General features: G+C 39.3%; 1 protein-coding gene across 2 annotated transcripts in view; it reads left to right on the forward strand.

The window, feature by feature from the left end:
• Positions 1-12,598, forward strand: part of adcy8 (adenylate cyclase 8 (brain)) — a 100,576-nt gene that overhangs the window by 40,073 nt on the left and 47,905 nt on the right. For both annotated transcript variants that reach the window (XM_044219928.1, XM_044219929.1), the window contains exons 3-6: positions 2,528-2,658; positions 4,837-4,948; positions 5,971-6,098; positions 12,272-12,430. In XM_044219928.1, coding sequence (XP_044075863.1) covers positions 2,528-2,658; positions 4,837-4,948; positions 5,971-6,098; positions 12,272-12,430 — 530 coding nt within the window. The remainder of the gene's footprint in view (positions 1-2,527; positions 2,659-4,836; positions 4,949-5,970; positions 6,099-12,271; positions 12,431-12,598) is intronic.

The raw sequence follows: 12,598 nt of genomic DNA on the forward strand, positions 1-12,598 counted from the left end.
TGTCTCTTGCCCATCTCCCCCCTCACTGTCTCTTTTCTGTTTCTCGCCCTCTCCTCTCCTCTCTCTCTCTCTCTCCACTTGTGCTCGAGGTTTGATAAGACTCTCCAGAGCTCTCAGACAGCGTCATGTGGCTTCACTGAGTTCACAGGAGGTTGGACGTTTATTTTTTACTGGAAAGCTGTACAGTCTCCATCACGAACCAAACAGAGCAAAAACAATATAGTAATATTCCCATCAGCTGTACAGATATCTTCTCTACATGGTGTTGGCGTGTAGTGCTGATTGTGAGCTGACACAGTTCTCAGCTTTTTTTCATTGTTTTTTCCAGACAAAAGACTGAAGAGCTAAAGAACAATACATGAAAACATCATACGCAACTGCAGTCATTACCTCGACACATTCAGAGTTCATAATCCAGACAGAAAGACAGTCAACTCTTTATTCTGATTCCTTACATTCACACGTTTAAAGACTTTAGTACTTTCTAAAGTGTTCACTGCCGCAGAAGAATGAGGAAATGTTCACCTTGTTAGCAGAATGCCCGAAGCTTATCATCTTTCAGTATGATTTAACAGAAAGTTGACTCATGCACAGAAGAAGAACTAATTAGCTTTTGGTGCAGATTCAGGAAGGATGTCTTTACATCCCAAGATAGAGAATATTTGTTTATTTTCTTGTTTATGTTTCCAGCATTTTCTCCTAAGCTACAGAACTTACTTAAATAAGAAAAAATCTTGAAATGAAAAATATCTCCATTATCTATCATCTATTTTACCATATTTTTGGTTTTGCACAAAGATAATATGATGAATAAATGAGAACGTATACTATAACTTCAGAAGCAGGTGGAAGTGGCAACATTTCTTACTTTTACAGTTCGAAGATAACAAAGCTTTAAAATATTACTATTTCATCACTTTGACAGAACATGAAAAAGAAGAATAACAACTATAATATAATTTCTGTGTCTGTTTTTAGGGATGCACTGATCTGATGTGTTGGACTGGTATTGTGCCAGATACTGACCTTATTGAGGGGTCAGGAATTGCAGTGACGTGACCAATCCACATTAAATATACTTCCTTTGTCTATGTCGTCATAAACATTCAGTGTTTCTGCTGTCAGTTACAGTCATCCAGTAACAACTGGCCACTGTTTAGTCCCACAGCATCCCTCACCTCATATTACCTTACATTAATAAGAGTTTCACACTGTTGATTTGGGAAAAAGAGATCACTGGGGTACTGAGGCATCAGAATCTGTAACAGCTTTCTTTTGTGTTTTCTTTTGCTTGATCATAATGTGGGATGAGCAGATTGCAAGGCAAGCTAACGGGAAGCAAACACTACTACAGCCACATAAGCAGCACCAGCGTCTGTATCACAGCATGACAGTATCTGTTACTTTAACCAACTCTTAACGACACTTGATCCAAATAAATACATGAAACATGTTGTTTTGTTTTGGTAACAGGTGAAGCTTTGTCACCACACTGGCAGATTCTGCACTTGTTCAATCAAGGAAGTTTCAGGACTCAATAATAGACTAAACTGTAAGATAATTCGTCAGTTTAGATTCTTTGCAGTTATTAGATGTGTCCCTCTGTCATTCTGTTAGTGTAGAGAACCAGAGACCAGCTGGGGTTTTGAATGTTAGCAGGATTTCTGGGTAGAGAAACTTGAGTCCTGGTTTTAATGTATTCAGTATCTGAAGGAGGCAGTTGCTTGGCGCCGGTGCAGATCCCTGAGGCCAAAAAATACTGAGGGATGCTGCATGGCTCCCACTCCAAATCTGTTTCTGCTTTTGCCAAGTGGCACTGCGTCAGTTCAAAAACCACAAGACAAATTCGGTTGTTTGTGTTGTTTCTGTGGGCCTAGAGGCTTTGCAGGATCCTGCTCGAGGAGCTTAGGTTGGCAGAGTCAGAGTCATCTTTTAAATCATTTCTTACAGACGGGCCTTTATGTAATTTGTTTTTACAAGATTTCACTAGTGTTTGCCTGTTTAATTCTTGACTTGTGTCTCCATTTAATTCCTCTTAATCTTGATGTTGTGTTATTCACTGTAGAACACTTAAGAAATATACATATATCAAGTTTCACTTTGCTGCAAACATCTCAAACATATCAATCAATTTTTGCATATTATATCAGTATATACACACACACACATATATATAATGAGCCCTAAAAATATCGCTTTCTTTAAAGAAGTGAAACTATCTGCCGGTGCAATAAGATGTTACTGTAGATAGAAACAAGTGTTACCATGTTGGAAGGATTGGTGCACTAGAAAGATTATATATATATACTTTATACTAGAAACTTCTTTGAACAAGTTGATTAATATTGGAAACTGTAATATTGGTTAAATTGGCTGCTGATTCTTTTAACTGTTCAAATATTACTTGTAAGACTCAATAATCGACAGAATGACTTCACGAGAAGGATATTTTTACAGTGCAGGTGTTGAACAAATCATCTTTTTTGTTGTTTCAGAGTACTAAATGATTGATTTTTCTCCCCCACAGGAAAGACTGGTGTTATCAGTCCTACCACGTTTTGTAGTTTTGGAAATGATCAACGACATGACAAATGTAGAGGACGAACACCTCCAACATCAGTTTCACAGAATCTACATCCACCGCTATGAGAATGTCAGGTGAGGCCACCAGTTTGGTTGTAATTTAGTAATTTTTTCAACCTTTGGAGTGAAGTGTCTTAATCAGCAGTAACTTAATGGCTGCTGGGGGTGGGTCAGGTGTGGCAGCATGTTTGTGATAGCTTTCAGAGCCTTCCAATTTAAAAAAAACTGGGCTGCAGGCTGATTAGACCTCTGCTCAGGCTTAAGATGGGCAGATCTCCATATAATGAAAACATTCACAAAGCTTATGAGTATTGATATACTTGCCTTTAACTCTGTGCATGATGGCTACCTTGTGTATCCTGAGTTCCTTTAGTACGCTGGTCAGAAATGAATGCTACACGTCTGCAACATGCAATTAAGCACCTGAATGGTGGGAGCAGTATGTTAAGATATGAAGTAAGGTCAGCAGCAGACTCTGAACAAACCACAGTGGTGGAAGATGTTGAAAAGAAACTAACAGAGCTTTTCACAGCACCTGCTTTATTTGTCATACACTCATCATTACAACATAACATTGTAACCTGTTCAGTTATCTTTAAGTTCAGTGACGGTTCAGAGGTTCTCAAGGAAGATGTTCTGGTGTCAGTCAGGGATGATACACCCCCAGTCTTTCCCCTAGTGGATACACTCAGACACGTTGGTAAAAAGCAAGTATATCATGAGACTGCTCGTGAGTCGAACTATCTTGTAAAACAAAATACAGTTTACTACCTGCTTCCATTGTTTTTGCTGTTTAGAAATGATACAGGAGCTGCACTGAGCTGACTTTCCTTTTGCTGTATTTGGTCTGGCTTTTCTCTAATGCCAGGCAGACACTGTACAGATTCAGCGAATTTCTGCCATATCAGTTGTTGTTGGATGTGCAGTTTGAGGGAGGTCACGATGTCTGAATAATTACCTGAACGATCAATGATCGGGCTCTCGGACGATCGGATGGATTTCTGGCAGGTTCTGCATTTTGAACAGTTCCATGGTCCGAGTTGCCATGGCTACTTTCAAAAGATCTGTCATAATGTTGTGGCCAAAACTGTGGTCTTGACTCTGTGATATAAAACTGAACTTCACAGTGGAACAGACAGACCATATTGTCTGTGGCTCCATATTTTTCTTTCTTTGTTCTTGCTTTCTTCTCATTGTAGAATTGCACCAAGTAATGCTGCCTTTCTCTCTTTTTGTCAACGTTCAGGACGTGGTTGTTTTGTTTAAATTAACTTTATTGGAATTATCACTTGCAAAAACCGACCAGAGATTCTGTGTTTATGTTCAGTGTGAGTGTCAGTTGATCCGTACAGTGTGAGTATAAAAGTCGCAAGTTCCGGCCGCACAGAAAGGCCGATTAAACGTGTAGCGTGATGTGCCCAGCTTAATGTGTCTACACTACACTATATGGCAAAAAATATGTGGACAATTGAACAAAGTATGTGAACATGAGGTCTAATCAGCCCACATAAGTGAAAACACCCGTGTGAGTTCACCTGTCCGAATGAACTGGAGCTTTCATTAGTTGTATTAGTTTCGTCTGTGCTTTTTCTGCTATGCCTGTCTGTAGGAAGGTTTCTTCCTAAATCAAGTATTTTTCTGCATGTTTCATATTTCCCATACAGTTCCACATTTTGACATGATCAGCATAATTTAACCAAATTGTTTTCTTGATCTAAATTCAATAAATTCCAGCTTCCTCTTTAACATCCAAGCCCGGTTAATAGGAAGCTTTTGTCCACTAACACAGGGCTCATCAAAGAGAAATCAGATCCTTTACAACAGGCATATTTGAGTTTCACCTTCAGTCACAGTAGAACTTGATGGACATCAGGTGTGTTTATTTAAGAGTCTAACTGATACTGTAGGTTTCAGTCAGGCTCTGAGTCTGAGACCTGCAGATAAGTTTCTCATTAGCGATGTTGATCTTTGAAACCACTCACAGAGATCTGACTGTGGTTACAGTTGTTTATCATCAGTCACTTATGTGTACTGGAATTTGTGTTAGACATACTGGTACCAACTGACTGAGACTCATTAGAAAGGAAAGTTTCACATATCCTGATGTCAAGTGTACAGGGAAAACAGGACTTCACATAAATGTGCAGGTTATATAATCACACAAAGTTTAAACTGCATTAAATATTATACGTTTTTGGATGGTGTTAAAGAACTGACCTGGATATTAAAGTGACATTTCCATATTTTATTCAGCATTCTTTTCGCAGATGTCAAAGGCTTCACAAACCTCTCCACGACGCTGTCAGCGCAGGAGCTGGTGCGAATGTTGAATGAACTCTTTGCACGCTTCGACCGCCTCGCACATGTAAGTGATTTAGCTTTTGACCCCAGATGCATGTATCTGTGTTATTTTTTTAAACCCGAATGCTCAGTTTTGCTCAGATTTAAAGTCATTTTTTAAGTTAAAATGTCACTTTTCAGTATCAAACACTTGCTTTAAAGTTGGCTTCTTTTACAAAAAAACAGCAGAGGTCGATTTAGATTCATGTAGGTTACACTTGATTTGAATAGTGACAAGTTTTTGTGGCTAAAAAGCAGTATTAGAGCTGTTTCTTTAGCCATATTTTTGTAGAACCGAGTTTTTGGAACATACTGAGCTTATGGATGGACCATCAAGCCCTCATACTGAAATGATCCAAACGTTTGTCAGTGTCTTCCAAAGGAAACAACATGGTTTACAGGAACCAAAGTGTGATTAATTAGGTCATGTTGATTGTTATAGATGCTAAAAGTTACATATCAAAGGAATAATTTTTTATTCAAATTTAGTTTCAGATTTAAAAAGATGGCATCTTCTTCACAGCTCAAGATCAGATTTAAATATAGTTTACATTCTACACTCGTTTTCCACTTTACCCAGATGTGTCTCTGGTTGATTGTCTCTTTTTCGGAGCTCATCTTTTCTGTGACAGCTTCTCAGGGCTGCCAAAGCTCATGAAAGCTAAATAAAGATACTCCAGTAGCAGGATGAATATTTTATTCAAAACAACAGATGAATATTTTATTCTAAACAACAGAGTGAATAACTAATTCAACATTCACTCTGTAGGACTGTGTGTTTGTCTAATATTAGATTGAAGAGCATTTCAGACTGTCATGCTTGGCCAGTCAGGATTTCACAGTCGGCACGTTAATGCAGAACCAACCTGATATGGAAATTGTTTTCACTGGTTTATTTTTTTTAATTTGTCACTTAGATTTCTCTGTATTTCTATTTTAGATTGCATATGGTATATTTTATTACTCGTGTTCTACTTCTGTTGTAAGGTTAATTAAATGATGTATGTAAGTGTTTGCTTATAAACCGATGGGACTGGTCTGTTGCAGGAGAACCACTGTCTACGAATAAAGATCCTGGGAGACTGTTACTACTGTGTGTCTGGTCTACCTGAGCCCAGACAGGACCACGCCCACTGCTGTGTGGAGATGGGCCTCAGCATGATCAAAACCATCAGGTACTGTCTTCTTCCATAATGCTTCTGTGGTTGTAATAAGTTTTAACTGTAGGGATGTCCTCTCTGGCCAGTCCAGCACTTAGGCCCAAACTCAAATCTTTGGCCGACTGTTGGATGGATTTCCATAAAATTTGGTTCAGACGTTCATGGTCCTCACAGGATGACTTGTAAGAACTTAAGCAATCCCCTGACTTTTCGTCTAGCGTTATGATGGGTGTGTGCCTGTCAGCTTGTTTTAATGGTTTGCCTGGTGGGCTAAAAACCATTAACCCTTTGAATACTAGCAAAAGAACATTTTTATTTGAATTTTTCTTATTTCTGTTTGGGATAAATATGTTTAAACATGAGTTATGGAACTAAAGTTCCCATCACACTTTGGGTGATGCAAACAGGAAGTATACAGTAATGTTGCTATGGAGTCAGTCAGTTAGATGTGGGCTTCATCTTGAGCCCAGTTTTCAGAGCCTTTTTGAATTTGGTGAATCTGTAACATGAAAAGTCATGTTGCATGAGCTGTTAGTAGTTTCTGTTTGCACTGTAACCATGGATGTAGTGGATAACTGTTGATACTAAAGAAAATGTCGCTATGGAAGCTATGGAATTTATTCGTACTGCCATCACTGGAAAGAGTGAGTGACGGTGATTCTAGCAATATATGTGTGTGGCGTCTGTGTGTTCAGAATCGACTGCAGTTAAGAGTCTGAATGTGTGCATCAGTTTCAGAGGCTTAACGCAGCTTTAAGTACAGTGTGGAGGCACTTGTACTTTACTTGAGTATGTCAAACAATCACTCCTCACCCCCCCATGCATGAAACATGCAACTTTTGAAGCTTGAAGCTCAAGATTACACACACTGCATTAATGAACTTATATATATATATATATTGAATTAGAGAAGCTGGACACCTGTTTCCCTGCCACTTTAAAAGAATCGTCTTCAAAAAATGAGCGCTTTTTACCCCCGAGGTATTGGACAGCAGTGCTGTTATCTGTAAATTTCCTTCATCTCATTTCTCACAGTACTCGGTACGCCAGGTCTGTGATCTGAAAGCAGCTTTCCTTCAATATTTGCATTTGCAAGAATTTTTCCCTGGCTGTGTTTCTACAGAACATCAGTAACAAATAATGCATGCAATTACAAGGTTCAACCATATCACACATCCATGCATCACTGACACGGGAGAAAAAAACATTTTCAGTGGCGGTATCATTTTTTTGAAATTTCACAACAGGGATTTACAGATTTCATAAGCTCATGAATCCTGACACAACTGACTGTGTAATCTTCAGTTCATGTAAAAAAGGAGGTATGCAGCAGAAATAAAGTCTCCAGTCACTCCCTTAAATCACAGTCGCTCTGCAGTAACTTCTGAAAAGGCACACAGACCCTGGAGTTTGTACTTTTTAAAGCCTGAGGCGTTTTCATTTCGATTATCTTCTTTGTCGCTGTAGCATTTTGGCCCCATCGCATCGGTTTCAGCATGACAGTGAGGGAGGAGAGGAGCACTGATGTTTAGAGGGAAAAGAGGGATTAATGATGGTATAAGCTGTGATATGGTGGGCTGCCTACAGACGACCACTTTGTGCCACAAAAGTGCAGCTTTGTACATATTGATGTTTTCAATATTTGTGCCACAATGTTAATTAAAAGAACTAAAAATATAAAGATTGCAACAGAGGTCTGCAGGTGTTCAGACTGACAGCACTTTGTCACAAAAATGCAAGGGCCTGTGTTGGTGTTAGTGTGTTGTTACTGGTGAGATAATGAAATACAATCCAGAACGGCCGGAGTCACAGATCCATGAATGTGAAAGTTTATCAGATGTCAAAACACTGCAAAGAGGTTTATAATACTATGAGATATCACTGTCACAATCATTGAACCTGGCATCTGCAGCTTGTGACGTATACATAAAAGATAGAATTATGCTGTTCATGATATGAAATGATCTATGTGGCCTTTTTGTTGGATAACGCAGTGTGATGCCAGGTGACTTGGCTTTGCGCTGTGGCAAAAGTTTAGGTTCAACTTTTTTGCTGAATATCCTGCGTAGCATCTACATCGGGACTACCACTGCATCACTGGACTCATAGAATTGAATGAGGTGGCTGTATTTATTGACTCACCGTTAATGTCAGTCTGACCATCGCCTAAGGGCTTCAGTGTGCTTCAAATGAAGTGCTTGTCAGATCGACTAGCAGTGTCTGAAAACCCCTCCCCACACCTTCCAACAGTGGAATCAGACGACAACTTCTGTAACTTTTCCGAAACAATCTTTACGCAGTGATTGGTCAGGTGTGTATACCCTTTTGTACAATTCATCGCGTCTCCCCCCTCTCTTTGCAGGCTTTTCACCCTGCCTTTGAGTGTGACCATTCAGAACAGCTATAAACACTTTTCCCTTTTGATGTGGTTGGATGACACAATGTACGAAGTAGTTTGTTTTTAGCATGCTGAGACGTTAAGAGTGTGTGGCTTTTGAGAAGAACACTGTGTCGGACACTGGCAATAAAATACGCCAGGAAGTGAAAAGGTGGATCGGTTTTTGATTAGTTAGAGCTTGTTTAGTTTTGTCTCCTTATACGTCAGGGCAGGCTTCCTTGTCTCTCAGCTGCCTGGACAGAGTTTATTCTGCTTAGACTGCTAAAACAACATCAGATCAGATGAGTTAAGAACTGGGTTTTCTTTGCTGCTATGAGTTTCCTGTGTTGAGACATTCACTCAGTCCCTGTGCTGACGTACACCTACTGTATCAGTGTGTGCTGTCATCATGATGAAAGGCCAGTAGCTGTGAACATTTTTGTTTTCGCTCAAAAGGTTTGTCTGCTTCACCAAACACAATTTTATTATTGCACAACTACTCTACTCTACTCTTGTGTGGCACTTATTTGTGTTTATACGTGCAGATTAATAGCTGCCTTTGTACCAATTTAATAACCTGAATTTACTGGATCTCATTTTCCTACTTTTTTGATGATTTTTTTCATATTCTTTTGATGATGATGTTCATGTTTACAAGAGGTGGGCTAATTATGACTGTGCACAAAAACCTAACAAAGAGCTCTGGTGCCTCATTTATCAACACCACTAGTGCATATCAAGATGCAATTTTCCTATTAAAACCTTGAGGTCAAACATGAGTACAGAGCAGGTAAGACATACTGTACAGTAGGTTTAAGGCTCATCAAGTTTGTTATTGATTTTCAACACGATCTAGATTAAAAAAACAACAACAAATAAAAAAACAGCATGGTTATGTGTGTTTGGGATGTAAGAGTGATCCGTTTTAGAATTAAATCTCCTACTCCACGTTTACACCCCAGAGTTTCAGTGTGGGACTTGATGAAAGCTGATAGAGGTGCAGACTGATGGCTTTGGATGGAAAATGCATCACATTGTTATGCTTATCATTTTTTGCCATGCTAGTGGCGGTCTAGGGATGGCAATGTCAGCCTGCTGGCTGGTGGGTCGGTCCACCACTTTGGTCCAGACTGAAATATCTCAACAACTATTGAATGGATTGCCATGAAGTTTTATACATACATCCATGGTCCCCAGATGATGAAACTTGATAACTTTGGTGATCCCTTGACTTTTCCTGTAGCGCCACCAGCAGGTTGACATTTGTGGTATTGAGTGAAATGTTTGAACTGTTGGATGGATTTCCATGGAATGTGGTGCAGACATGCATGTTTCCCACAGGATGAATTGTTTGGTCATCCTTTAACTTTTCATCGAGCACCATCATCAGGGCAAATTTGAATTTCATCAGCCTCAGCTGTAGCCTACTTTGTGTTTAGAACTTATTGGTAAATGTTTGAACATGGTAAACATTAAACAGGCTTAACATCAGCATGTTAGCATTGTCATTGTCAAAGCACCACTGTGCCTAAACACAGCCTCACAGAGCCGCTAGCATGTCTGTAGCTACTTGTCCTGTATAGAGTGCTGCAGGAATGAGTCCTAAAACCCAGATATTAGTTAGCATTTTTGTACTTCCGGTTCCTTTGTCTCGAAGTCGATGGGGTTTTTGAATGGGTTTTTGGTTAGATGCCTGAAATAAGGTCTGTGGTTAACACAGAAAAAGTGGTTGCTAACAAGTGGCTAAATGAGACTACAGAGGTTGTCAAGGACATTAAACATCATCATCGAAATCAAATTACAAGTTGGAAGCTTAGTGGTGGTGACGTTGAAGTCATGTGACCGTGGTGTAGTTCGTTTACAACGTTAGCTTTTTACTTCTGGCGATTGCATTTACTCATCAAAAATCATAAAAGTGGTGTTTGTGCATTTGTGAAGATTATCTTGCTGAACAAAAAGTGTAAGTGTCATAAACTTTAGTTTGCATCATCCCTGCAGTACTCTATTGGCACAGTTTCTTATGTGTAAGTTGCTAATATGAGTTTTTGCACTAACATCAGCAAGATCTGTCATGTGCAATATCTGGTTTATTTTAATGATAAACAGCAGGAATTTCACACATGCTAATACCCTGAATGAGGCTAATGAGACTTCTGTGCTCTTAACCTGGGCATTGTGTTGATGGTTTGGGACACACAGGTATTTTCTTACTACCTGCAAGAGCTAATTTCCTTTAGTCTTGGTCAGCGATATTACTGCTGCTAGCTGTCATTTCTCCCTGGAATTAAAAGTCTCATGTTAGCTAGCCAGAGCCAACAGATGTCTATCAACATGAGGCTTACAGTAAAACGAGTTTTGGAAATGCCACAGATGTACCTCTAAAAAGTTATTTAACTGGTTTCCATCAAATTCCTTAATTCTAAAAACTGACTGATGCCCATATACAGTATAAGCCATCATGATGTGTGGCAATAGACACTGAGAGTGCATCCTTGATTGTATGTAAACAGGAAGTGGGTCAAAAAAGAGCCTCTGACATAGTGATTACTTGTAAGGTGGGTGTGACTCTGATGGCTCGGGAGAATTGGTGGTCATGTGGGTGAACCAGAGCGTGGTGCTGACCTCTGACCTCCGCAGGGAGGTTAAGAACTTCCCTGCAGAGTCAATAAAGCATCACATCATGATCATCTCATCATGACTAACTGCAGTTTGTCTGAGTTAATTTCCAGCCCCGGGTGTCGTTCAGCAGTCGACTGACTTTAAGCACCTGTCACAAACTCCCAGGATGCCTTTCACCTCACATTCATCACTGCTGTTATAAAGCATGAAATGAGACCGGGAGGCAGGGATGGGCGTGAGAGCCCTGTCTGCTCTTCACAGTCTGTTATCAGCCTCAGTTTGTCCTTCTTTTATTGTGTTCAGGGATAATAAAGTATGAAATGAGAATCAAATTTATTAACGAGTGTGAAAATTCTGCTGAAAATGTTTTTTGCCTCTTTTTCGGGCTCACTGATAAGCGTGAAATGTATTGTATTCATTTCTTGGTGAATTTATGTTTGTCTGTCAGCGTAATCTGCGTTCTGTTTCGCCAAAGGTCATTTTCATGTATATTAATGCTGAGTTAATGCACACAGACACTGTATTGTACTCAGCGACCCAAAGCTAAAATATTTTAGACAAAACATTGGCCCTTTAAGTCAAGAGCACAAACTAAATATATGAATCTTATAATATACTAAAATATACATGTTCATCATTAAATATTTATTTGCACCTTCATATATCATTACTTTTATCAATTTAAATAATTATTTTAATTACAAAATGATACAAATTATTAGTACTATTCAATAAAGGACCACACCAGTGTTTTTGCATGTTTTATGCCATTTTTTCCTCATTTATTATGAATTATGAATCATAATGAGCTGTAGCTCAGGTGGTAGAGTGGGTTGGCTATTAATCGTAGGGTTGGTGGTTCAGACGTCTTGTTCACATGTCCTTGAGCAAGGCGCTAAACATCAAACTGCTCACGATGAGTGTAAATGTGTAGGAAAAAAAAGTGTATGTTTTCTCACGTACTCTACATTCCTCCCAAGCATGTCCAAAGCATACCATATAAACTCTTGTATTTTTAGATCTTTTATGCAGCCTCGGTGTCCATTCATCTGTTCAGTATGTTATGAAAATAAACTTGCCGAGAACATAAATAAATTGAAATTGAACATATAGTTTTTAGTTAGAAAGACTACTGGATCCTTCTCATGGTTACTTTTTAAAACCTGAACTAGACTCATTGTGTTTCTTCCAGATATGTGAGATCACGTACGAAACACGACATCGACATGCGTATTGGGATCCACTCAGGCTCTGTGCTGTGTGGTGTGTTGGGACTCAGGAAGTGGCAGTTTGACGTTTGGTCCTGGGACGTGGACATCGCCAACAAGCTGGAGTCTGGAGGGATCCCAGGGTGAGTAAACCAAAAGATAAAACATTTTTTGGGGGCATATTGCCTTTAATTTGATTGTTGATAGTGGAGAATGTTAACAAACATGGTTAGAGAGAAAGCAAAATGATATGAAGTGAAGATCCATGGTCAGAATTGAACCACAGATGTTATGATGCTATGGTGACACCC

The sequence above is a fragment of the Siniperca chuatsi genome, linkage group LG13 (assembly GCF_020085105.1).
Source record: "Siniperca chuatsi isolate FFG_IHB_CAS linkage group LG13, ASM2008510v1, whole genome shotgun sequence".
Taxonomy (NCBI): Eukaryota; Metazoa; Chordata; class Actinopteri; order Centrarchiformes; family Sinipercidae; genus Siniperca; species Siniperca chuatsi.